Source organism: Acipenser ruthenus, chromosome 45 (assembly GCF_902713425.1).
Source record: "Acipenser ruthenus chromosome 45, fAciRut3.2 maternal haplotype, whole genome shotgun sequence".
Classification (NCBI taxonomy): domain Eukaryota; kingdom Metazoa; phylum Chordata; class Actinopteri; order Acipenseriformes; family Acipenseridae; genus Acipenser; species Acipenser ruthenus.
In genome coordinates this window covers 7,481,942-7,509,789 of record NC_081233.1, presented here as the reverse complement: position 1 = coordinate 7,509,789, position 27,848 = coordinate 7,481,942, and the positions used below count along the sequence as shown (strand labels likewise).

The window sequence follows — 27,848 nt, the reverse complement described above, 5'->3', positions numbered from 1 at the left end:
ATTATTAATAACTTATTATATGACTGTTTGGCAGTGGACTTGTACTATTGATTGACATGTGAATCCACTGTGGTGTTTTGTTGTGTAATAATATTTACGTAATTGGAATATTAATTTTAAAACACAAATGGATGCTGGTAATGTTGGCAGGCTAGGGAATGGGATTATACGCCCTGTAGGAAATTACAGCGAGCACCTTTTTTGTCTGGTCGCGTTATACTGTGTATCCAATAGCAATCTGAAATATAATATATTTTGATAAAACCGCCTACCTACCAACTGCGTTAACATTGTAATTCATTAGACACGTCAAATGCATGTGTTTTGTTTAAACTCTGTGCTCGGTGTATGTACAGTACAGTGTTTGATATGCAATATGTGTTTGCTCCCTGCTTTTGTGTTTATTTCAATGTGTCTGAGTTCATTGGCGCTGCCGACCTCCGTGACGTTTGGAATGGGGTAGGTCTTAATGGAATAAAAGATTAATACAATACCTGTTTATTTATTTATTTATTTATTTCGGGGTGGGTCTGTCTCTGACTGTCAATTACACAAATCCCCGACTGAACCCCAGTAATGTCTCCGGAAATTTTCACTGGAATGCGTTTTGCCAGACCCAGCATAATAACGGAGAAAAACGCCCCCTATACTCCCACTTCCCAGCGAACCAATCACAGCCGCCGAGCAGTTTCAAGGCACCCGCAGAGTGTCCGAAACTGGAAAACAAAGCCCGGAATTTGAAGAAACCTTCAATTTTCTTTCATTTAGACGCCTTAGACTTTCATGCCGTGTTGGAAAAACGTTGCCCGGCGAGTTCTTTTTCAAATTTGTGTCCGGGAAGTAGCGGGTCGAGAGGGTTGTTTATCTGTAGTAAGGGGATTTTGAAACCGCCCCCCGTGCCCCATTTCCTTGGCTGTTTGCAGCTTTTCGTTGGATTCTCCATGTTGGAGCAATAGCGAGGTCTTTGCAAGGACCCGGGACTGGTCCTTTTCTTTTTTTTTTTTTTTCTTTTTTTTTCTCCTTAAATAAATAATATCAAAAAAGGGAAATAAAAAAAAAGCGAACTGGAAAAAAAAATAAAAGGAATAAAAAGAAAAACTGGAACTGGACGCAATTAAGAAGTATAAAACACACTTACCTGTTTAAAAAGAAGAAAATAATAATAATAATAATATACGGCGTTGGTGGGCTGTGCATTAGTTAGATGGAAAGGTCTGTAATATGTCAAGTGCAGAAGGAAGACACGGTTCTGCCATCTAAACAAGGTACGGCGCCTTATCTCCTTCTTAAAAATTAAAAGTTTCAAACTTTGTGGATATGGCAGGACTCTGCCTCTCCCACCTCCCAGTTCTTTTTTCCCCTCTGTTTTAAAAAAAAACAGCAAAGTGGTCTGCCGTTTACTGTCAAGTGCTTTGAATACAGTTTTGATATTAATGTTTTCATCCATCCTAAGAGTTTAATATCTGTATTATAAATGTGTTTAGGCGGATGTCTCATGCAAATGTTGTTTTGTTTCTTTTTTTGGGGGGGTGGGCGTAATTCTAACAGGGACGGCGCAAAATTATTAACCGTTTTTTTTAAAAAAAAAATACATTCGGGGCGTATAGTGTGTGTAGAATTTATTAAGCTGGGGTATTTCAGTCGCACATACCTCGGCACGTCTAATTATTTACATGTATTTTACATACGATGCGCGTTTTGTTTACACACTTGTTTTCCGCTGGTTATCATTTACAGTAAAAAACGTAATGGTGGAATCAGTTTAAGCAACATCATCACAACTTCCATCCTGTATTTTTAAATGTTAAGACGGTTACCTAATTATTTGTTTCCATGTATTATTTTTTTTGTAGGCAGATTCTAGTTTTTAATATGCATGTCTGTCTTATTCGCATTGTTGCTCGGATTCAGATTAGCTGAAGCGCACCGTGACTGGTTATCCGCTTGGATGAAATCGTTCTGCTTTATATGTGAAATTGAATATTGCATTGTGTAAATGTGTGTTCATAGTTAACACGCTGGAAGGCAGCTGGACCATCCGCAAATATCACAAGTTTATCGCAGAAAATATTTGCATTTATTTTACCAGTTTACAAAAATTGACTTCTAGTACAGATGTGCTTAATCTATTGGCTAGCGTTGAACAGATGCGCTTTTTGTATGCCCGCGTATTAATACATTATCGTCTCATTTTCCCGTTGACATGTCGTATAAGCTAGAACAGACAACTCTCAAGTCCGTTCTATTAAATTTGCATGTTTTTTTTTTTTTTTCTCAGAAGAGCAAGACGATATAAAAGAAAGCCTACTATATCGCTACTGTGCTCCACTATCGTCTCAGTAATGGGACAAAATGTCCGTAACCACCATGTGGCCATCTTCAAACGAGCTGACTGTGTTACACATCTGTCGTTCGGGGTGCAAATAGACAACAAACGGCACTGTGATGTAAAATTGATACAAATGGTCTTTCCAACCAGAAAGAAATGCTACATAGTATTGTGAATACAACCAAATACAGTACCCTCTGTAGACTTGAGTTCAATTGATTGTGCATCGTGTTTACAGCAGATTTCTATCAGGAAACCCTGTGACAGGTTTATTTTGAACGTACACAAACACCGCTACAGTGTACAAAATATATTCTGCGTGGAATGTGGGTACAGTTTCACACTTAATCCACGTCAAATTATTATTATTGTTTGGTATTGGTAGATATAATCGTGTATTTTTTATTTTTTTATTTCCTCCAAATCTTTTTATGTATCTATGACACAAAGTGCCATACCGTCCTGTATGACTCGGTTCTTTTCGTTTTTAAAAATAGACGTGAGTCATATATAATACATTTAAGTTAGCAGTGTAAACAAACTGCCCAATTAGTTCACTGATTGGAGAGTCCTGTTAGGACGGGCTCAGCCTTTCGGTGGTTTTGCTGAGTGTAGTTTACACCCTCCAAAAACGAGTGTCTCTTTAATATTTGTGTGTGTGTGTAATTAATACAGCAATATATTGCTTTTATTCCTTGACATGCATGGGGAGGCTTATACGCCACCCCTTATTATTTTATTTGAATATTATTATTCCTTATTTTGTTATTCTCGATATTCAGCACGAGGGAAGGTTTAATAACTGTGTTCAGAAACCAAGGGATTCCAAATCCGATTCTTCATTTTCTTAAAGTAGTGTATCCCGTTTTGCTATTTATGTTGTAAACAGACAGGTTATAATAAATAACTAACAAAAAAAAAACATATTAGACGGGATTATTAATAATTATTGTACATTAGCATTTTATTTTTGCACTGAAGAAAAATGCTTGGACACCGTGCATCAGCAAATAACCACATTTACACGTATTATTATGATTATTATGATAATAATAATAATAATAATAATAATAATGACCGAGACTTCGACTCAACACACCGAGGGTTTAATTAACAGCAGGGCGTGTCTGCACTGCTCCAGAGCGGACATGAACTTCACTTTACCGACAAACTGGGATCGCTTTATTTTTTTCCCTTCCTCGTACAGCTAATCCTTTATACGAGTGGGGGTGGGGTTGAAAACACATACACCTTTCTTTAGAGTAAACAAATCAATAAATACCTTAAAAAAATGCGGAGATCGTTTATTGGAAAAGGTGCGTTTTATTGACGCGCAGGGAATACCGGAGACTTGAATGCGCACAACGCGGGTACGACAACGACCGTGTTACAATATGAACCCGTTAAACCGCTGGTCTTTTTAATCAGGTATCAAATCGACCATACCAGCGGAATGCGACAAAACAAATCCAAAAATGTTTTTCTAGTGATCGGGCGACAAACGTATAGGTAGTTTTCTAATTAACTGGTAGCTAGCAATTGACGTTCTTTTATGAAAGATGATTTTGTATTATTATTATTATTATTATTATTATTATTATTATTATTATTATTATTATTATTATTAATAGTGATTAATGTGATATCTTGTAACAATTGTCAGTCGCCCTGGATAAGGGCGTCAGCTAAGAAATAAATAATAATAATAATTAAGCGATTACAACAGGGTTCCCAAATGATCACATTTCTCTATCATGATCCGCAAAACTGTGTTGCTTTTCTTACGGTAGCATATGTTTGTTTAAGAATCTATAAAATCAGCGCAACTGTACCAGATAGCATCTGTCTAACGGGAGCAGCCAGCATTCAGGCAGACAGCAAGTGTGCTGAGATGAGTGAACTCTGAGCAGTGCTTTGACTGGGGATCGGTGAATAAAACCTACTGCAGAAGGGAGTCGAAATGAAGGTGTAATAATTGGGAAATAAATAAATAAAATGGCCCCCCTATACCTCTCCATAAACGAATACCGTCGTGTTTTATAAACCTCAGGTTTTATTATAATATATTTTTTGATGGTCATTTATAAATAATAATAATAATAATAATAATAATAATAATAATAATATTTAGTCATTTAGCAGATGCTTTTATCCAAAGCGACTTACAGAGACTAGGGTTTGAACTGTGCATCACAACTGCTGCTGCAGAGTCACTTACAATAGGACCTCAATTTTATTTTTTCTCCAAATGCAAGCAAGTACTTTAATTCTAGCTCAATGTGTGGTTAGCTTGACTAGATATGTTGCAGTGTGGGTCTGTACTACCTTCCTGGGTGAGCCTCTGTATTTACCATGAGAGGAAGCCTGTGCTGTGAAGCCTGGCCCTGAGTGACACGCTGAGCCTGCGAAGGGCTGAGCACTCGGCTTCACGCTAACGCAGCACCAAACGTATTGAGCCAGACCCACAAGGAAGAAACGCACCAATCCAGGGACCAATTCAAACCGAAACTCTACATCGTTGACCGTCGGAGAATGTACTAAACTGAACTGCAGCAGTGTAGAGAATGCAGGGATGGAAATAGAGTCCTGCTGCATCGCAGTTTCCCCCCATTCCAGGTTTTAAAATGAGCCTGATTAGCCCTGGTGTATAGGTAACAAGCCCAGGTGTGTCTAAACCTCATTGTAAAACCAGGGATGGATCAAAGTGCTGTGCAGTGGGAGTCTTATTTCCATCCCTGTAATAATTTGGAATGGATTCAGTGATTCAGTCATATGTATTTTAAATGTGATGTTTATGTTGATGTGGTTTGTGTTGAATTGAAGTATATTTTGCTGTGCAGTGTTTACATGCCATTCCAAGGGTCTGATGTCAAACTAACGGCAAGCCTAAGGTTTTGTGTGATGGGCTCCTGCGTAATCAAACCCTGCTGGATTTTTTTTACAGAACCAGGGAATCTCCCTGGACTGTATCAACCAGGGTAATTCCGCAGGGCTGTGAAACGCTCTGAAATCCAGCTGCAGGGCGTGGCGTAGTCAAATCAGCTACAGTAGTTTCTTCACGTTTGTGATTGTCCTAATACACAAACATCAAAAAGTCTTGGGCTTTCCAGCGGCTTGATATCGAGGACTCCTCCAATGTCGCATACTGTACGCTGGCTTTTTTTTTACCCAAAGGCTCACAGTACATCACATTACTCTTTAGAAGAGTGACAAGCGTCTCAAATATCAGCATACACTATCCATATCGGGGATGGAAACAAGGCTCCTGTTGCAAAGCAGTTTCACCCGTTCCAGGTTTTACTATGAGCTCGATTAGCCCCAACGTAACAAGCTTGTGTCTTTATTAAACTCCTAATAGCACCAGGAATGGATCACACTGCTATGCAATGGGAGTCTTCTTGCCATCCCTGTATATTGATAAACATTGAGGTAGATAGAGACTTGCAGTAGCTCCTCCTTCGTTAATGTGAACCCCAGTAATGCAACATATCAGTCAACACAATTATCAGCATTTTTTCTCCCAGTAAAAAGTAGAATTGTTAAATAGCACGCTAATTTATTATCATCCCAACCCACAAATCGTAACACATCCAAGATTTAAATAATAAAACGTCGGTGGTCCTTGCTTTGTTGGTTTCGATGCTGTGGTAAGTATTTCTCAGCAGGTTTGTCTCTTGATAAGGCACGATGTTTAATCGATAATGATACTGGCCGACTCCTTTAATCTGGATAGCAGTGATCCGGATTTCGTAATCCTAATTATCTGTAATCTGGATAAATGTAATCCAGCAGTGACATAATCTGAAAAACCTGATCAAAGCGATCCAGGTAAAAGTAACCAGCGTGACAAAGTCCGGATCACTGTTATCCAGATTAAAAGTTTTTTAAATACATCACAATTTCAAAAATCTAGAAAAATCTGGTACGATGACACACTTCTAGAACAAGAATGTTCTATTCGTGGGCCCAGAAGTTGTGGTTATCCTAACCCGTGCAATCAGTTTTGCAGTATAATCGATGCAGTTTCAGATTGGCTGGCCCTCTTCCTTATTGCTGGGTGTGCAGTGTGATCTCAGGTGGGTCTTGTGTGTTTAAAACAGCAGTTACCGATTTTCCAGTACTTCTCACTGCTTTATTTGTACAGTGGTGGTAGATATTGCATCACCTTTATGGTCCGCATGCAGGAGAGCGAGATCATAATTTTCACGCAGAATCATTTATTACAAAATTACAAGTCCTAAATTCTTACCATTGAAACTCAGACTTCAGAATATGCTGGACTCTCGCTAATCCTGACCATTTGAAATCCTACCCTGGTCAGATTAACCCTTGCCATTGTTCTCATTTGAGGACAGACTGCTTTGTAATTTTTTGAAGCATTTTTATCTGCTTGTTTTCTCTTTAACTATACTATTATGATAATTTTGTTAACCGCCAAAGTTAATTCTAAACGCAGTGTGTGAAATGACATAAATACAGCTTGTGTTCTGATTTTTTTTTCAAAGAATTTTATTTGGTACTAAAATGGATTTAATGATTTGAGTACGGATCATAATTTCTACCCTACTAAATATCTCCATTTGTTTATTTAAAAAAAAAAGTCTGTTTTGCTTGTACAGCTGCTATCGGCCTGCGTTTCATTATGATAATGTGGTTTGGATTATAGGTCAGTTTGGATTAGCGAGAGTCTGCTGTCTTTTGTTAGGAAACAGTTTTTTGGTTATTATTGGACCGATTGACAAACAGGTCATTCTGTGACCCTGAAGAGAGAATTGCAGGGAGTAGCCCTATAAAAATCATTAACCATTTTTTAATTACCTTTAATGAGGCAATTCTGATCCTGTTTTTAGGACCCTCTTCATATTTACAATGTACAAAGTTTCCATTCTTAGTCCTTACTTTATTACCAGCGAGGGAAGCATACGAAGGTGTTCAGATGGCGTTGCGTTCCAAGTAGCCCAGATGAAAATTTTACAAGATTCAACGTGTTGTGTTCATATCCCTGATAATAGCGATGCTGTAGAGACATCTCGGGGATGGAAATAAGACTCCCATTGCATTGCAGTTTGATCCGTTCCTGGTTTTACTGTGAGTCTAATAAGACCCGCATAAGAGCAATCATAATCTAAGTGTATTCGGGGGTGCCTGTCCATTTATCCAGTTCTGATGACACTTGGTAAGGACATTCTATAGTTCTGGAGAGTTTCAGAGCGGGGATGTGTGGAGGTGCCTTGCTGTGTGTTACTGACGCACCTGTTTGCAGAGAGACTGTCTTGTTCACTCATAGACCTGGTGCCCTCTGGCTCGTTCTTTTTAACAATGAAAGTAAAAAATGGTTGCGTACGGGCTCGTGTGCATTGGTTGTTGAGGCAGGGTGTACTGACCCCAGCAAGACTGATTCCAGATACAGTCAAGCCCTTTATGTTTTCAGAACAAGTTTCTGGAAGAGCTTGAAGGAGTTTAAGACAGATGAATAAATCCAGACAGACTGGGTGGGGCATTTAACCCCAGACTTTGAGCTGTTTTTTCAGCAACGGCTGCCAACGCCAGTGCAGCATTCAGTGTGGTTGTTTGTGACGGTTGTTATTGTAGAAAAAAAACATTAGTTGAGGGTAAAATGCACTTACACATGTGAGATGGATTAATCATCAAAAAAAATGATGTCCAATTTGGGGTTTTCATCTTGGAATATTCGTTCGAAATTTGATTCTTTCATTTTATAACGCATGTATGAAATTTGCTGCAAATGTATATTGCAGCTTATTACACTAAAGAAATCTCCTGGTGTGTTAAAAAAAAGATAAATAAAACAAACAATTTGTGACAGTTTAATCAAAATAGAGGAACCAAGCATTCGAATGTGTATTGGTTTGTTTTGAATGCTTTTTCATTGCACAGTGTCTTGTGTTGGTTCTCTTGCATTCGAATACATATATGAACACATTTTAGATGTTTTATTTAACATCATGTAATAAATAAAAAAATACTACAAATTATATCGCAATGTCAACAGGAAGTCAGTGGTACAGTATTTCGAGATGTCGCATTTTTCAATTTGTTCAGTGTATGGGAAAACTACAAAGCGGTATGTAATTCAATATGTTAACGTAACATTATTCAGCACGTTTAATTCGACTTTTTGAAGCAAAATTAGTTAATTCTATAGGGTGATGCAAAACTTTGGACCATAGCTGTAGGCTAAAAATAAATTAGGGCTCCAATATACAATCTGTCTGGCTAGACTGTGTAAAGCCTCAATTCTTGATAATACCATATTATCATGCAATCCACTTTCATTGGTAACAAAACCTCCATCCATCTCTGACTGTTTTGAAACAGGCACGCCCCCCCCAGTGCAGTGTTCTGTACCCCTCGCGTGTGGGTCGAGTTGTGTTTACCAGCCTCCAGTGATGGCACAGGACTTGCCTGTGCTTCGTGTGAAGCACCAGCTGCAGCATCCACTCGTAAACAGCAGTTCAGATTGATGCGCCTGTATCCTTGACAACTGAGGGGGAGTGCTGATAATCAAACAGCTGCTTGGATAAGAGTCAGGGATTAAACTTGAAGCCTGTGTTTGTACAGTGAGCAAATGTGATTTCACTGGAAGAAACCAAAAAAAAAAAAAGCCAGTGCCGATCTGTCTTTCATGTGACAGGGATACAGCGAAGGGGCCTCTTAGTGGAGAGCGGGTGGGGCCTCTTTACTTTTTGCTGCAGCTTGAGAACATTCACTCGGGAAACACTTGGTAAGGTCACTCCTTCACGCACGTTCTTTAAAGACTCTTTGCCCAAATTGTATTGCATTTGTTTTTGCAATAAATGGCTTTCCTTGCTGCCTCTTCTGACCTGTCTGTGTGACTTTTGTAAAGCAGAGGTATCCTGTTTGATTTCACAGCGGTGTGTTGAAAGCACTCTCTCTCTCTCTCTCTCTCTCTCTCTCTCTCTCTCTCTCTCTCTCTCCTCTCTCTCCTCTCTCTCTCTCTCTCTCTCTCTCTCTCTCTCTCTCTCCTCTCTCTCTCTCTCTCTCTCTCTCTCTCTCTCTCTCTCTCTCTCTCTCTCTCTCTCTCTCTCTCTCTCTCTCTCTCTCTCTCTCTCTCCTCTCTCTCTCTGTGGCTCTCACTGACACCTTGTGCACTGGAATGCAGACCCAAAAGCAAATTCAAGGCATTCCAAGTTGTAGAGATGCACCAATTATTCATCGGCTTGGCTTTTTTTTTTTTTTGCGAGACTCTCCAATTGATTTATATACATTTTTTTTTACATTTCTAGCACAGGCATGTTTTCAATTGCATTAGAAGATTGTCATTAAGTCTACATTTTGTGCTTCTCGCGTCTTTTTAAATAATTTTTTCTCGTTGCATGTATTAGATTACAGCGTAGAATTATTTGCACATTTCTGTTATATTTGACGGCTTTGTGATGTCAACACTATTATTTTCTTTACTGCTTGCTTTTCAATGTTAAAGTGTTCTCAATACTTAGTACTGTAGGTGTGCATTCTTGGAATAGAGCAAGTCTCTTTTTTTTAATATAGCAAGTTCAACACATGGCAGAGAAAGTGTGTTGATTAAGCAGATGAATCTGGAGAATTACGTGCTCCACATCTGCTTTAAGCAACAGTACGCCCGGTCATTCTGTCGCTGGATTTATATCATTGTAGTGTCTGATGTTCTGTTAGGGAATTGGTTGCTGATTGCTCCTCTATCCAGATGCATACGTTAACAGCATCAGTCATGTGCACCCACTTCCAGCCAATCCTATTGGTGCTTTCTTCACAACATGTGTATAGACAATAGCACTGGCTACAGTCAGACGGGGTGCTGGCAGGAAGCAAGACAGGCAGGCACCATTTAACTTCCCCTTTCCAAGTCTAAAAAAACAGGCCAAAGCCGTCACGCAGCCCCCTCCTCTGCAGCCAGGACACTTCAGATAGACCAGCCTTCTCAGAAGCCCTGCTTGACTTCCATTTCTTGCTTGTTAAACTAAAGTCTTGATCGTCCTTGCCTGTTTCGCAGACCTCCAGTAGGGAGACAGTGTTTCGTCTTGCACATTTTGTCTGAATGTATGAGTGTATAGTGTGCCTGTGAGCTACTGTAATATAATCTGTTGCTGGGGGAGCTTTTCCAATCTGCTGTTCTGCACTCTGCTTTTGTGCTGTTCACAGAAACGTGTGAACAGAACTCTTTGAGGCACACAGTTTCGGATGGCTGTGCTTCCACAGTGGCCCTTGATTAGCTTGTCCCAGTGAGATGGGGCTGTGCAGTTCCCTCCCGCTCCTGGCTGTGTGGAGTGTAAACAGCCCAGCACTGGAATGTTGTTCTGACTGAGCTGGGGCCCTGGCAGGGGGGTTCTGGAGGGAAGCCAGCTCGGGGCTTTTTTCAACTCCTTATGATTATTTAGGTTGAAAGAAGCTCCAAAATTCAGAAAGAAATTGCCATTTTTGGTGGTTAAAGAAAGGGGCTTGTTACCAGGAGGTTCCTGGTTCAGTCCCAGCTCTGCCATTGACTCACTGTGTGTACGACCGTGAGCAAGTCACTTAACCTCCTTGTGCTCCGTCCTTCGGATGAGACAAACAGAGGTCCTATTGTAAGTGACTCTGCAGCAGCAGTTGTGATGCAGATGCACCCTCTAATCTCCCCCTAATATATCTTCTAATTTGAAGGAAGTTATGGGTAGTAATTTTGATTTTACTTTGCTAATTTTAATGTTATTACTGCCACTAATGTTACTGTTTATTTTGATGTAGTAATTCTGCCTGAACGATTCACATATCATCTTCAGTCACTGTGTACACAATTGTGCCATGTTAAGTCTCCTATATGTGTGTTTTTTTAATACTCAAGGGTATTGCTTCCTATTCTAGATTTTTTTTTTATGAAGTAGATCACTAGGAAATAATCTTCAGATAAGCTGTTGCTGTTTCCCTGTTGATGTGCGTGTTAAAACTCCGTTAAACCTGGTGGCAACAACTTCTCAACAGATTTTAACTTCCCAAAGAGATCAACTAAGGGCTGGTTCACTCCGACCATGCAGCAGACGTTGCCGTTTTTTATCAGCCCCTGTGCGATTTCAGGTTCACACTTTCCTTGTAAAGGTTTTAGTTGTTCTTCCTGGGAAATGAGGTTAAGGCTCTGGGCCTCTCATTCTAAAGTGTTTCATTTAGATCTGTGAGTTTTTTTCTTTCCACTGTGTCCTTAGCAGAGTTCAGTGAAAGTCGATGTAAACATGTTGTGCAATGGTGGCTGAATGGATGTTTCCCATTTCCTGCCCCTCGCCTCTCAGTTAGCTGCAGCTGAACTCTGCTACACAGGAGAGGAGTTATATAAGTTACTTTTACAGTAAGAAGAAAACCAAGCGTTTCTGTTGTCAACCCCAATCCCCCTTTCTAAAGGGGTTACAACTAAGTTAACTCCATAAATCGTTGTAGTGCCGAGATGGAAATAAGACTCCCATTGCATAGCGGTTTGATCCATTCCTGGTTTTACTATGAGTTTAATTAGACCTGAGCTTGTTACCTGTACACTGTGGCTAATCAAGCTCGTAGTAAAATCTGGAATGGGTGAAACTGCTACGCAGAAAGGAGTCTGTTTCCATCCACGCAGCTTTTATTCAAAATACATACAGGGTGATGATTACCCAGCACAGTGTTCTGTGTACATTTAAAAAAAAAAATAAAACAGTTGGGGTTCGCCCTAGTCTTTGAGACAGAGGCTGATAGCCATAAAATTGCCCTAATTGTGTGGTTTGGGGACCTCATTTTAGGACCCAGCCTGACTGCCTGTCTCGAATGAAGTTGTACAAAGAAAGTTGAACTTTAGACAATGCTTTGAATGTAACTAGGGCCAAAAATACTGTAGTAAATCACACAGACCTTTCGGAGTACCTGTTTTGAGCCTCTCTTTTACTGAAATAATTAGCATAAAGTTTCAGAGGCTCCTTATTGGAGAATTGTGCTGATTGACACCCACCTCGCCTGCTTTTATTGTTAAGCCCCGCCCACTCAGTCACACGCGCTGTTTCTGATACGAAACCAAGACTGACATTGAAAGTCTTGCACAGCAAGCGCGAATTGGGTATTGAGGCAAAAAGTGAGCATGTGGATTTCTGTTTCAGAATGTTATAAAGGAATGTATCGAACCATGCAAGAAAATAAATAACACTTACTGTAGTGCTGGGACACGCATTCCAATATTATGACAAAAAAAATAAATAAATAACGATATCATGCAATTAAAAAAAAAACACATTCTGCTATATAAGTAAGTTACACCTGACTATTACTGTTATTATTTTAGTACTTTAATACAATATTACAGATTGTTATTTCCTGCTGATTAAAGATGAAATAATATTAGTTTGAATTACATGTGAGTGTTCTGTGCCGCTTACTTGACAGTGTTGTGTTGGCTGCAAGGTGCAGCTGGGTAGATCTTCTTTCATCTTGTGTGTTGCACGGCTGTGTGTTTGACTTACAGCCCCCTCTTGTGGCCCAACACAGACACTGCATCTCATGCAATGTTATGTAATATCGATTTCTTATCAAGGAATAGGATTCATGTTATATAACTAAAACAAACGTTGCATAACATTTTCTAGTGAATACACTCTGCTATAATAGAAAGAGCAATTTAAGCATGACCTGGCAGTAATACGATGTTTTGGGCGCTTTCTGTTTCACTATAACATAAAGATTGGCTTCGGTAATCTAGTTTTCACTTTCAGATATAGGATGGTTTTTTTAGGACATTTTGATTGTGTGCATGTGCAATATTGTCACACATGTATGGCTATATCTAGAGAAGCACTGGTTTGTGATGAAACTTGGTAAGGACATTCTTCAGCACATGTTATGGAGAGTTTCAACATCTGTGTGTATGTAAACACTATTACTCAGGTGATCAGGAGTGAGGTGAACTTCAGCACCGATCTCTCCAGGTAAAAAAATATCAGCTTTTTTCATTAGTTATGACTAATTTTGCATTCACGAAATACGTTTGATTGCTGGGTGTGTAACCCTACCACGTTAAGCTTTCATTCAATACAATTAAATGCATTTAGCCAAAGTCTTGGAAAAGAAACGTCTTTCTCGGACCCCGTAGAGTTCACATGAACAGTTTCTCATTCAAACAAAATGTGATCAACGGGAATAGCCCTGCCTTGCTTGTTCCTGCATCAAAGAAGCCTTTACTTCGACTTGAATGAAATCTTTCTTTCCTTCCGCAGGCCTGGTTAAGAAATCCTCCCCCACCAAGCCTCGAAGCCGCAATATCTTCAAAGCTCTGTTCTGTTGCCTCCGAGCACAGAATGCACCGCAGCCTCCCCCTTGCCAGGACCACTTGCTGCAGACCGAGGAGAACGGCTCGGTTGCTAAGGTAACGGCAGCTCCGGTCGTCGTGACTACAGTTGTTTACACTGGGGCAGGTGGCAGGGTGGCGCTTGTAAGATGTGATGGGAGACCATTGTAGTTTGTTCAGTGTCTGCTGGTCAGAAAGGAGTTCTTATTTTATATTTTTTTTAGGGGTTAGGAATGTTTTAATTCAGGGTTTCACAGTTGCTCACAAGGCCTGGGGTTCTGGTATAAATGAGCGATCGCTACGCAACTACTGCGCAGGGACCAAAGAGCTCAGTTGAAATAAGGAACTGTGTAAAAATAGCCGATTATTGACATTACCGCTGTGCCATAAACAGGGCAATTAATTCAACAAGAAACCAGGGGAGGGTCTTGTATTGTCAGATGACACTAGAGATTAAGAACCTGCGAAACCACACACTTGACTCTCCCGCGACAGTTCATTTAGCAGGGATTGAAAACAAGACTCCCGTTCCATAGCAGTTTCCCCCATTCCAGTTTTTAATACACGCTGCTTGATTAAGCATAGGGTATAGGTAACAAGCTCAGGTGTAACTCCTAGTAAAATCAGGAATGGATCAAACTGCTATGCAGTGGGAATCCCCTGATCTATAAATCCTTCTTCGCCCTCTGCAATAGTTTGGTGACCAAACACCGGCCCGGGCTGGAAGCGGGTAATGTGTAAATCTTCACAGAGTCGCTGAGCGAAATTGAAACGATGTTAACTGTTGTTTGTATCTTTGTTTAGTCTGATCTGCTTCAAACACTACGTTACCAGTATTACCAAGTACGTACCGGATGATTTTTACTAAACCCAGTTCAGAGTGTCAGAGTGGACAACCTCCGTGAAACAAAATTGCAAAGAGTTTCAGGGTTCGTTTTCCTATAGCAGTAAACGTCTTCTATACAGACAGTGTGGGATGTGTCGCTTGGAGAAAAGCTTTGTTAAATCAATCAAATCAGATGGTGCTGGTTTTCATTTGACTGGAATTGTTCAAATTGCTAGGCGTGTGACATTCTGACACTCTGTGCGAATGACTGACTGATCCTAATCCCCGCAGTTACTAACACTCCTGTGATGCAAGCCAGGCACTAGGCATTTCACAGAGAGACCGGCATGATTTGAAATGTTTGATATTAAGACAGTGGAAGTGACCGTTCTTACCAAAGCCTGCAGCGACTGCTTCGAACAAATAAATAACCTTTAGTGTGAAGACCAGCATTGAGAGGGTACTTGAACTGTAGCAGAGACTGGAGCATCACTGAAGTGTAAGATAAACAGTTGGTCTAATGTGTGCCACAGTGTTATTATACCAGCAGAAATCCCCCCTCCATCCAATCTGCATTTTGCATCGTAACATTATTTAATATCAACAAAAATGCTTTTGTAACAACTGTGCATGACTTCCAAAAAACTCACCGACTTGCTGCATCAGAGATGCAGTTCACGGCTGGAAAGCGCTATTCCGAATAAAGCTCCGGGTCTTCCCTATTGAAGTCCCTCCCACCTGGAAGCGGTATTCCGAGTATTGCCTGGAGCCTGTGGGATAGCACCGAATGCAGGAGGAAAACTCTTTATTCCAAACTCTAAATGGTTTGAATGCAGGTTTCTGTTAAAGTTTGATAAGAACCTGCGCAGCAAAAAGATCCACAAGGGGTTGATTTGATCCGCTTGTACCCTGATAAGCCACAGCTGGGTGGATGCTGAGCTGGTGTTCTTGTTCACTGCCTCTTTCTCTCTCTCAGATCCCAGGTACATGCCTCCTGCCCGAGGTGACCCTGCAGGACCAGGGCAAGGTGTGCGTGGTGATCGACCTGGACGAGACACTGGTGCACAGCTCCTTCAAGGTACAGACATCTCTGCCATCTGCTGCTACCCATTCCCAGCGTGTCACTCCAAAACCACAGTCCTGATCCAATGCTGCTTATCTTTTCTTTCAGCCAATCAGCAATGCGGACTTCATAGTGCCTGTGGAGATCGAGGGGACGACACATCAGGTAGGTGAAGCCTGGCTCAGTCCTGGGAAGATGAGAACAACACAGCTGTGGCCTAAACGTTCTGCATCACACTATAGAATTAACAAACGCTGCTTCGTAAAGTCGAATGAAACCTGCAGAATGATGTTTCGTTCACATGTTGAATTGCATACCGCTTTGTAGTTTTTCCCCATATACTTAACGGAAAACCGACAATTTAAAAACGTGATGTTTCGAAATCTGTTACGGCTTCCGATATCGTTTTGCAGTTTCTTTGATTACACGATGTTAAATAAAAGATCTGAATTATGTGCATATATTTTTTTTCTTTAATTGTCTCAATCCTAAAATTCTAGGTGATGCAAAACATTTGACCAGATCTGTAGGCTCAATAACAGGAATAGACTCAAATTGAAATAGTAATTTAGCAGCTCAGTGGAAGGTTTATCTCTCTTAGAAAGTATGAGCAGTTTTCAGAACTTCTTTTAATATTGCTCAGTTTGGCACAGTGTTTGAAGTTTGATTTTATGAGGTTATACTGCCTCCAGTAGAGCTCCTCAGTCATCTGTGATATCTTGTGTTATCAAACCCAAGCTCTTATTAAAATGTCACACATCCGATCCCATTGTACTTATCAATGATACGCTATTTTATAAATTGTGTATGATTAGTGACAAACAATCAACACTGAAAATATTGATATCAAGAGGTGACTCAAGCTGATGGACCTTGGTTAGGATTACTGGTCTGCTGTTGTGAGTAGCTCAATATCACATTATATGCAAGTTCTTTATGCTTCTCTGTTGCTGTTTCAGTTCAAATCATTTGCCATGCTTACCAACCGTTCCAGCGCTTCTGAAAAGACTCCTCCTGGCTGATTGTGGGGGAGCGAGGCCTCCTGGAGGATTCTCCTGGAGCTGGGAGTTGGATGCTGCCTGGTTCAAGTAATCCAGGATAGGCTGTATCCCGGCCACGCGGCCTATACTTGATTACTTGTTTCAGGAAGTGTCCGGGGTCATCGGAGAGAGAAGAGATCCTGGAATCACAAGCAGATCTGCAGACCACTCCTCCGAGTTTGAATATGCATAGTCTCGCGCAGTTCATATAATTCAGTCATTTTGTAATACATTGACACAAACAGGTTTAGCTCATAGATTAGTGGTTCAGTGTTGAGTTATTTTTTTACTGACACTGTGTAGTAAAAGTGTCCACACATGAGTGTGTGATTTATTATTTCTCAAAGCAATAAGGATCGGGGAGGTTAAGCTCATGTTTTTAATATCTGTGCCTGCTTGATTGCTCTGTTTTTCAGGTATACGTGTTGAAGAGACCTCATGTGGACGAGTTTCTAAGGAGAATGGGAGAGTTATTTGAATGTGTTTTATTCACTGCCAGCTTAGCAAAGGTAACGCTCCCACAACGATACCCGCGTCCCTTCCCATTTCAGGCTGCGGATTAAAGAGGGGGTTCACAGAACCAGAGATCCCCTCTCCCCAGAGCTGATAGCCAAACAATACCTGAGGCAAACTTGTTCGATACGACTAGCAAAATCCAACAACGTTTCACTGTGGCACCGTGTGCGTGCAATAGCTGTACGACAATAAATTTTTGAAGGTGTCAGAATGTTTTTGATGTTGTGGAGAACAGGATAACAGTTATTTACCAGCCACCTGCTAAACCCCAGAATAATTTGTTTGAATGAGGTTCAGATCATTTGAATACGCAGCTGTCTGTTTTCCAGAGCTGCAGCTGTCCCGGTGTTGTTAAAGCCTGCCCCCTTCTGGTTGTACGTGTAACTCAAGCCCCTCGGTTTCTCCATTCTGTTGTTGTTAAAGCGTGCTGCCACTATCTGTAATTCTCTAATGTAGAAGCCTGCCCCCTGCTGGCCCTAGTTGTAACGTGCTCCCCTCCCTCTCCCCCTCAGTATGCGGACCCGGTGACTGACCTCCTGGATAAGCACGGCGTGTTCCGGGTGCGACTCTTCAGGGAATCCTGTGTCTTCCACCAGGGCTGCTACGTGAAGGACCTGAGCAGGCTGGGCCGGGACCTGGGCAGGACTCTCATCCTGGACAACTCGCCCGCCTCCTACATCTTCCACCCCGAGAACGCCGTGAGTGCAGCCAGGGGGCGCTGTGCACTGTGGGGGAAACACATTGAAGCTGAGGAGCAAATTATACACTGGAGTAAATCTAAATAATATAGACGGGGTGCGGGCTGCTGTGTGTAATCCCTGTTCAGGAGCCCTGGTGGCGCTGTGTGCTATGGGAAAACACATTCTAAGTCTGAATAGAATAGAGTGTTACTGGGTAGACTATAGCTGGCTGCTAAGTCTTTGGACACTAACTTACTTGTCCATTATAGATAGTGATCTCCTCTTCACATAAATGCATATGATTTCAATGAGCTAGTCTGCAGTGAGGGAAAATAATTGCATTTTTTTAAGTAATTGGGTACTCCTGTGGGAAAAATCTGTCTCTCACTTTAGTCTTGCTCTCTCTCTCTCGCTCTCGCTCTCTCTCCTCTTTCACACTCTTTCTCTTGCTCGCTCACCCTCCCTCCGTCCCTCTCTCTCCCTCTCTCTCTCGCCCTCTCCCTCTTTCTCGTCTCTTGCTCGCTCGCTCACCCTCCCTCCCTCTCCCTCTCTCTCTCCCTCTCTCGTCTCTCTTGCTCGCTCACCCTCCCTCCCTCTCTCTCCCTCTCCCTCTCTCTACCCCTCTCTCCCTCTCCCTCTTTCTCGTCTCTTGCTCGCTCACCCTCCCTCCCTCTCCCTCTCTCCCTCTCCCTCTCTCTACCCCTCTCTCCCTCTCCCTCTTTCTCGTCTCTCTTGCTCGCTCACCCTCCCTCCCTCTCTCCCTCTCCCTCTCTCTACCCCTCTCTCCCTCTCCCTCTTTCTCATCTCTCTTGCTCTCTCTCCTTCTCCCTCTCTCTCTCAGGTCCCGGTGGTCTCCTGGTTTGATGACCTGGAGGATGTTGAGCTGCTGAACTTGATCCCTGTCTTTGAGGAGTTGAGCCAGGCAGAGAACGTTTACACCGGGCTGGCCCACCTGAGGACTCCATGACATTAAAAAAAAAAAAAAAAAAAAACACCTTAAGAAAATACATCAACAGCACAAGAAACCCCCCCACTGTGCCTTTTAATATTTCCAAAAGAGACAGCGCTCCGAGGGAGCCCTCCTGGTGAAACCTCTTTCTCTACTGCTACTTAGTATTTCTTTAAAAAAAATATTATTCTTCATTATTTTGTATTGTTCTTGTGGGTGTTGTTTTATTGACCGGGGTTTTGTGTGGAAAGTTTAAGAGCAATATGAGGAAACACAGCCATATTAAAAAAAAAAAAAAAAAAAAAAAAAAAAAAAAGTTTCAAACTTTCAGCCAAACATGAACCTCTTCCGAGTAATCTAGAAGTATTGTGAATACATCACAGTGCAATTGAAAAGCTACAGCTAACAGCCTGTCTCTTGACATGTTGTTTAAGCAGACACGTTTGGGATTGCAGGCTCACTGGCAGAAATTGATCAATAAAAGAAATGCTCTAAAAAGCGTTTGGTGCCAGATGCTGGAGACAGCTGACAGTTTAACCTTTTGAGCTGCGAGACAATTAACTCTGCTATCAGGAACATATCGACACAGACCCTCTGTGCAATGGCTGCAGATTGGATCACTAGACCGCAGGGAGGTAGGTTCCAGTTTGATACTGGAAGGAGATTTGCAGACTGTGGCTTATGGTGCCGATGGAAATGTGCTGTTAGTTTCTTATTGGAAACAATATCTAGGCTACTATAATTAGGTGTGGGTGGATAATGTGAGTGCAGTGTTATATTGTGGTGAAGACAGACCACTCCTTAGGTGGTGAGGGAGCAGATTAGTCTCCAAGCTACAAGCCTGCTCTGGACTAAAGGGAGCACCCTTTCTCTTAGGGGAGGGAGGTAGCAGTTCAGTCTCCATGCCTCAAGCCTGCCCTGGACTGGAGGGAGCACCCTTTCTCTTAGGGGAGGGAGGGAGCAGTTCGGTCTCCATGCCTCAAGCCTGCTCTGGACTGGAGGGAGCACCCTTTCTCTTAGGGGAGGGAGGGAGCAGTTATATAGAATGGATATATTTTTTCTGACTTCCTTACTGGATTGTTCCTTTCTAGATACAGTTCTAGATTTCTATTGGGACCAAAACTGTAGTTCGGAATATTAGCAGTGCTGTAAAGAGATGAACGGTCTCAGACAGGTTGCTGGATGTTAGTGATCTGAGTGTTTTAAAGTAGTTAAGAAGTGAGAACGTCAAGTAGTTTGATCTCGACGGACAAGCCAACTGGCCCGGTGCTGAGCCTGTGTTTTCTGATGCTGATCTTGCGTGATGTATTTTTTTTGCCTTAAGTGTTGAGTGCCAGTGAAGTTTACCTGTGGGGCACACGTAGTTTTAAAAGGGAACGGAATGATAGTAGGCGGGATAAAAGGCTGCGAATCCCTGTGATGGTTTAGACTGGAAAATGAGATGCTTGCTCAGAGGCTCTGCAGAATCGCTTCTTAAAGGAAGCTGAAGTCTTCACACTTGATGGCAGTGGTGGGGTGCACGTAACTGTGGTGTGCCGTGTGTATTCATGAGCATGATCAACTGAACCAGGCATCTGGAAACACATCAGATGGGTTGCTGCACAAACCTTTGATTGGCTGAAAGGACTATTGAAATCCAAAATGCAGAGGAGAGGTTCATACCTGCTATAGTAGGAAAGTGTGGCACCATTATTTCTGATACAAACAGTGTAAAAACACAAACACAACACTTTTTTTCCCCCCTAGATATTCCTTTGGCCACCTGAAACAGCTTCCTTAGAAATCCTGAAACACTTTTTTTTCTTAGTAGTTTTGTATCGTTTTTAAGATGTAGTTTCATTTGTTTCTTTTACTTGTGCGGCCTTTAAGCCAAAAATATCAAATGCTGCACAATTATCTGTCTCTGCTCGAGAGAAGCCGAGGACTGAAATGCAGGCAGGGGGTGTTCAGGTCAGTTTTGAAATTCTCTCCCCTCTCTTTCTTTCTCTGATCATCACTAATGCCATTTTCCGTCACCTTTTTATGACCTTAAAATTTACCAAATTAAAAAAAAAAAGTCTTAAAGTGATGTTATGGGGGAGAGATACCTCCTTTTTTTGTTTTTTGTTTGCTGTCAACTCTCTGAATGATGCCTTAACAGAATGGGTTGATGATGGTTTGTTTACAGAGGTTGTGAAACTAGCGCCATTGTGGCTCTAACATGGAGTTAGCACTATAATAAAACCATAGAGCCGCTGGAGCCACAATGGCAGACACCGGGGTGCAGTTTATATTACTACTAACTATTCTATTAAGTTTATAATGCTGGGCTATTTGCATAGATCGCTAAAGCTATCTCATATCTTGGGTGTAAAGTCTTAAATAGCTTAATAGAAAGAGTCAAAATTGACACTATTTTTTATATCTATGAATCCTAAGAAAAGACGGTTTTGTGGTGGTCTTTTTATATATATATAATTATCTGTTACATCTTTGATTCTGACAAAGCAGTTTGTAGATGGGTTTCTGGTTTTACATTATGTCTATGCTGAAAATGCAGTGTAAATTAGCAGCGAGACAGCAGTGGCGTTGATGCATTGTGGACTGGACAGCGGTCTTCTAAGACAAGGTAGTGTTGTGTGGTGCAATATACACGTCAGAGTTTGCACGCCATGTTAATGAGACCGGGGAGAGAAATTAGCAGGAAGCCTGACACCTAGTGGTGAGTTTTAGAATGGTCATTTGTCCTCGGTGTATCTGACAGTATTTACTAAACTTTAACTCAATTTTTTTAAAGTAAACGATATATAAAATGTTTTAAACCGTTTTCTAAACTTTTTCTTGAGTACATTTTAAATTGTATTTATAGTTATCCTTCTAAATTGTGTGTTAATGATGTTATAATTAACTGCAAACCAATGGGAATTTTAAAAAAGGCTATGTATTTCTGCAAGGGATTTCTACATTATAAATATATTTTTTTAACTCTCGAGTTAAAGCTTATTGCCTCCATACCTTTTTTTGTCCACTAGAAACACTCAGCGATGTCTTTAGCAAAGCTAACGTGGCAGTCTTGTAAGTGTGTTTAAATCCCTTGAATTTGAGCAGTAAGATTGCTGAGTCTGCCATGAACTGATCACAAGCGTTCGAGTCATTTTCACAAATTCCTGGCGCTTTTGTATTTAAATAGTGCCGAATGGAATTATCCCCCTGGTTGCTGGCCCACTGCTAATGTTGAAGCCGGACCTTTGCATCTCTGACTCTTTCAAAGGGACACTTTTGTATCTTTTTATAAAACTACAAGAAAAAAAAAACAGTTTGCAATATCATCTTTCTACTGAATTAAAATCAAAGTAAAATCAAACAGTGCCGAAATCTTGTGAAATCAATCAATATTTAAGTCTTGTTAAAGAAAAAAAAATACTCCACAGTATTTACTGTGCCATCTGAAGCATAGTTGTCACGCTTTCCACATGTCGGTGCAAAATATAAATCTAGGAGAAATATGCACCTATCATTTTATTTTAAAACAAACCTGAAACACTGATACTGTGTTAATAAAAAAATAATAATAAAAAAAGATTCTGTACTGCTTCACAATACAGGGTAATTGTAGAAAGACTTTTGGCATGTTGTTGCTATGGACAAGCTAAAATACAGTGTTAAAAAATAATTTAATAATTCTGCAGTTTTTTTTTTAAGCTCTCCACATTGGTGGGCCATTTTAGGCAATAAAATTTCTAACAGTCTTCCGCTGCACAACAGCGCACTCTATGGCTCCCAGCGGTATTGCTAGAATGATGTTTATCCATTACTGCATCCTCCTGTTTGTTTTTATCGAATGGTTTTATATTGCCACCCTGTGCAGGCACCTACAAGTGGAATAACTTGACTTCAGTGCTTAAGAGCGGGTATCCATTCTCAGTCGTGTGATGCTACAACTGTAAAGATTTATATAGATCAAGAAGTGGTCTGAATCAAGCCAAGGTGGCGGGCCTATGGACTGGTTTCCATTTAGTTTTTGTGGTTATTTTTTCTAAGATTTATGCTGTACTTCAAAACCCAACAGTGTAAAATGGTGCTGAGACTTGATCCATAAGATGCCTTAAGGAAACGGATCAGGCTCTTGTGTAGCGGAGATAATCTCTTCGAAGAAATTCGAATGTTGACTGTTGATTTGCAGACCAATGTCCATCCAACCAGACAGTCCGTTCTTTTCTTTATATCTCAGGAGCTGTTGGTGGGAACCCAGTGCTGGGTTGCGTCATTCTCGCAATTCAAGGCTGTTAACAAACCCCTCATTTGAAATGCTTGGGTTGTTTATATCTCGTTTGGTAACTTTATTACATGCTTGTTTTTCCTTTCTAAAAAAAACAAAACAACAAGCGAATGACGTTTTGAAAGGAAAGCTTTGAGAATCCAGACCCACTGTGGGTTAACAGGTTAAAACACCTGAAAATTAGCAGAGTCTAACAGCCCAGACAGCTGGACAGCCACTAAAATATACAAAATAAAAATGTCAATATATTATTAGTTCAGGCTTTTGCCACATACAATTTTATTTAAAGATCCCTTGTTACATTTTTTTTATTATTTCTGTTGAAATTCCTCACAGCTTCCAAACGTTTTAAATGCGTTTGACGTGCGACAAAGAACGAGGAAAACCTTTTCACTGTTTTTTTGGAAGAGTTTGTTTAAAGAACATACGAATCCTGGACGGCTGAGTGCTGGACTTCATAGAAAGGGGGTTATAAACTTGCAGTGGCTTCCTTTCTCACACAATAATGTTATTATTATTTCATTATTTGGCAGATGCCTCTTTCCGAGGCAACTTCCAGGTGTTACAGGGTTACAATGCAGGCTTAATATTGAAATACAGTGTAGTTTACTGCAAATAATACTACTACTACTAAAGTACAATATGAACTAGAATGCAACAAGTTAGGGTTAACTTGTACAGATAGCCCAGGCACAGGTCCCCAGCAATCAGTCAAGCTTTATGTTTCAAATTATTTTTTTTAGCAGTGTTTTAAAAGTATTTAAACAGCGTGAAGATGCAATGTTCCTTTAATTGAATAGTTTAAAACAAATGGATTGAACGCTTTCTATTGACAAATATACAGTTTGCTTTGTCATTTTAAACTACCCTGCTTCTTAATGTTTTATTTGACTAAATGATGCATTCCTTAAGAGATCCAGGGGCCAAATCTTGTTATTTTAAATGTATTATCAGATTGATTTTTTTTTTTTTCTAACCAGGTTCAGTATTGCCAAAACCAAAAGCTTGTCTATATAAAAAGGGATCTTTAATCTTTTAATTAGGTTTTCTATGGCTGTATCAAAAGAAACTTTCTTTAAAATAAAACACAAAAAGAACTCTGTTGGTTGGATTTATTTATTTATTTGTTGAACTCTTTTTTTATTATTTTGAAAGGGGGGGGGGGGTTTGGAAAACGTTTTCAAAAACTTGAAATATCAATGCCTGAAATTTCTGTTTTGTATTTTTTGGAACTTTTTTTGTATAAATAAGTAATAATAAATGCAACAAATCAAATGTTAAAAACTACGTTTCTTGTTTAAATGTGTGTACGCTCTGTGCAACAGTGCCCCCTTGTGGACCTGGAGATATAGCACGCTAAAGGTTAGCCTATTCCTTCACATACATCGTTGGCTAGCATTGATATAGAAACCCGGTAAGTATATCATTTGCAGTATCGTCTCCGTTGTACAGTACAGTGATATTTTTTAAAATATACCCTCTTGTTTTAAAGTAATCCTAGTTGATATTTAGTTTAATATTTAAACAAATCGATGGAACACTAACTTTTGTTGCCTAGTGAAACTTTTAAACTGCGGTCTCATTTCTTTATCAATCCGCCCTCCAGAGCTGCAGCTGTGGCGTGTCCCTGTGAATTGAAATGCTGTCTCGTGTTATTTAATGTTTTCCTGAAGGACTGAAGCCCTGGACAGGTTGATAAGCGTCCGTACTGAGCAGGTAATGCAGGAATCGTTCTCGCTGCTGGCTATTGGCTACACTGGTGGTTCTATTATTATTATTATTATTATTATTATTATTATTATTATTATTATTATTTATTTCTTAGCAGACGCCCTTATCCAGGGCGACTTACAATCGTAAGCAAAGAATCCTGTTGTCTGGTTCAGGTTCCATTGCTCTTGAGTGGATCGTGGGATTTCCTGTCTGCTTTACTTCGTTTTAGATACACAAGGTGTTTTTTTATTTTCGATTATATTTTACAGTCGTGTGCAAATTTATTACAACACCTCAAAATTTGTCGTGTATATCCTTTTATATACCTACCTGCATGAAAACCTCACGGGGTGAGAATTTCAAAAAACTTCAAAAAAGTGAAGTGCGTTTTATTATTATTATTTATTTCTTAGCAGACGCCCTTATCCAGGGCGACTTACAATTGTTACAAGATATCACATTATACATTATTTCACATTATACAGATATTACATTATTTTACATACAATTACCCATTTATACAGTTGGGTTTTTACTGGAGCAATCTAGGTAAAGTACCTTGCTCAAAGGTACAACAGCAGTGTCCCCCACTGGGGATTGAACCCACAACCCTCCGGTCAAGAGTCCAGAGCCCGAACCACTACTCCACACTGCTGTTTTACCATTTGTAGTTGTGTTTATTTTCTCTTTCTCTTGTAAATTAATTTCATGTGTGGCCTATTAAAGTCACCAATTCAAATGGACAATCACTAATTTGCCTATTTTGACAATTCTACAAGATTTTCAGTTCCAGTGGTTTGATTTTCATCTGCACAACAAATCAGAACTATAGAAGCAATGGGGTGCTCTGATACAGAAGCAATGGGGTGCTCTGATACAGAAGCAATGGGGTGTTCTGATACAGAAGCAATGGGGTGTTCTGATACAGAAGCAATGGGGTGTTCTAATACAGAAGCAATGGGGTGTTCTGATACAGAAACAATGGGGTGCTCTGATACAAAAGCAATGGGGTGTTCTGATACAGAAGCAATGGGGTGTTCTGATACATAAGCAATGGGGTGTTCTAATACAGAAGCAATGGGGTGTTCTGATACAGAAACAATGGGGTGCTCTGATACAGAAGCAATGGGGTGCTCTGATACAGAAGCAATGGGGTGCTCTGATATATTTGCACGCTATTGTGCATACAATTTCCTGGACATTTTATTGGGGTTTGTTTGTTTTTTAAAGGGTGGGCAAATTGCTGCTACTAAATCATTTCCCAGTTTTGTGGGTTAAAGACCGGATGTAGTGTAAAAAAATAAAATGGAAAGAGAATAATGTTTCTGAAATTGTGACTGGTGTAGATAAACCAGAGACTAGAACGAGAGGGGGCATAAATGAAAGAGGAGTACAAGTTTAGAGCATGTTTGCACTCGGTTAGAAACACATGGAATAGCCTACCAGGTGAAGAGTCTGAAACACTAGAAACATTCAAAACCATCCGGTCCTGTCCTGTTTAAATAGATCCAAATGTGCATTAAGAAGGGATGAGCCTTGATGGGGCCAATCAGCCTCTTCTCGTTTTCAAACTCTTCTAATACTGAGGGGCTGATGGAACTGACCGCTTCTATTGAGAGAGTGAATGAGAGACCGCTTCTATTGAGAGAGTGAATGAGAGACCTCTTGAAGCCGGTGCTGTTAACTTGTGTCAGTACTGCAGCACATCATACGGACAACCTTGCACTGAATCACATTCATTATTCACGTTAATCGCATGGGAAACGATGTATTTCTGGAAGCAAATCTATTGTTTTGAGTAAAAAAAAAAATCTATTTATGAACCTAGAGCTTTTGTAAAATAAATGACCTTCGCAGCTGCGTGGCGTAGCAGCAGTCGGATCAGAACCAGCACGAAACAGCACTAATGTTACATCCATCTGAACTAAAGCTGGGTCAGTACCATCACGTATCACCCTTCGTTTGCTCTTCCCAGCCAGAACACCCACGAAAATGCATTGCATCAGACATCACCCCTTGACATGGTAGGGTGATCCCTATGCTGCTCATTTCCCTTACAAAAGTTTCCCATAGTGAAAGCATGGTAAAAACATAGCAAACCAGGGTAAACTATGGTAACTGCATAGTATAACTATGGGAAAACTGCAAAAATACCGTGGTAAAAGTTTATAAGACATTTCAACACAGGGTTAATCCCCACAGTTAATGACGCCTGTGGCTATTTTGGTTTCCATGGATTATTTCCTCAGCAGGTACAGCCCAGAAGCTCAAGCATGTCCTAATATGGCTGGGAGAATGAAACACAGCAGGCATTTGCATTGAGGATGAGTGCAGCGTATTCAAACCACACAATCTGATCAAACTCAAAGCTTTAAAAAAAAAACTCCTGGAAGTGGCGTGCAGTGTTGTGTATTGCTGACCAGCTTTGCTGAGTTTCCTCTGGTCTTCCACTTTATTGTTGAAACACTGGTTTGTTAAACCCATTGGCACCACTTCATTTTGTTTAACCCAATTCATACAGAGAACTCCAAAGCACTTTTTAATATACAGGTATATATAAAGAAAAATAAAGGCTCTACGTATTCAGGGATTGTTTGAATAAAAAAAGTCTAACCATAATATCATGAATCTTATCACACCTTGCTCCCTATACTGATGTTAATACGTGCGGTTTCGAAAGAAATCCATGTTCCTGGTACAACACTAGTTTAACCCCTTCAGTCCTGAATTATTTTATGTGAAACTGCTCCCTCACTTCCCTAAGAGAAAGTGTGCTCCCTCCAGTCCAGGGCAGGCTTGAGGCATGGAGACTGAACTGCTCCCTCACCCCCTAAGAGAAAGGGTGCTCCCTCCAGTTCAGGGCAGGCTTGAGGCATGGAGACTGAACTGCTCCCTCACCCCCTAAGAGAAAGGGTGCTCCCTCCAGTCCAGGGCAGGCTTGAGGCATGGAGACTGAACTGCTCCCTCACCCCCAAAGAGAAAGGGTGCTCCCTCCAGTTCAGGGCAGGCTTGAGGCATGGAGACTGAACTGCTCCCTCACCCCCTAAGAGAAAGGGTGCTCCCTCCAGTCCAGGGCAGGCTTGAGGCATGGAGACTGAACTGCTCCCTCACCCCCTAAGAGAAAGGGTGCTCCCTCCAGTCCAGGGCAGGCTTGAGGCATGGAGACTGAACTGCTCCCTCA

The 27,848-nt window shown here is 40.8% G+C and overlaps 1 protein-coding gene across 2 annotated transcripts; it reads left to right on the top strand.

Annotated features, from left to right (window-relative positions):
- Nucleotides 1–697: 697 nt before the first annotated feature.
- On the top strand, nt 698–21,667 carry LOC117966940 (carboxy-terminal domain RNA polymerase II polypeptide A small phosphatase 2-like). Of its 2 annotated transcripts, XM_059013007.1 has the most exons (8): nt 698–1,265; nt 13,552–13,700; nt 14,427–14,465; nt 15,425–15,526; nt 15,620–15,676; nt 16,968–17,060; nt 17,580–17,765; nt 18,589–21,667. In XM_059013007.1, exons 1-8 carry the CDS (start codon nt 1,205–1,207, stop codon nt 18,712–18,714), a joined length of 813 nt encoding a protein of 270 aa, XP_058868990.1. In that variant the 5' UTR covers nt 698–1,204; the 3' UTR covers nt 18,715–21,667. The 2 variants fall into 2 exon arrangements, with proteins under 2 accessions (XP_058868990.1, XP_058868991.1); XM_059013008.1 differs by lacking the exon at nt 14,427–14,465 and having other exon boundaries at nt 701–1,265.
- The last annotated feature ends 6,181 nt before the right edge of the window (nt 21,668–27,848 follow it).

Excerpts from the sequence above, each read along its gene's own strand:
- LOC117966940 (XM_059013007.1), top strand. The coding sequence starts at position 1,205 with ATGGAAAGGTCTGTAATATGTCAAGTGCAGAAGGAAGACACGGTTCTG. Across the intron at positions 15,527-15,619 it reads TGGTGCACAGCTCCTTCAAG|CCAATCAGCAATGCGGACTT; the intron begins GTACAGACATCT and ends CTTTTCTTTCAG. Across the intron at positions 17,766-18,588 it reads TCTTCCACCCCGAGAACGCC|GTCCCGGTGGTCTCCTGGTT; the intron begins GTGAGTGCAGCC and ends TCTCTCTCTCAG.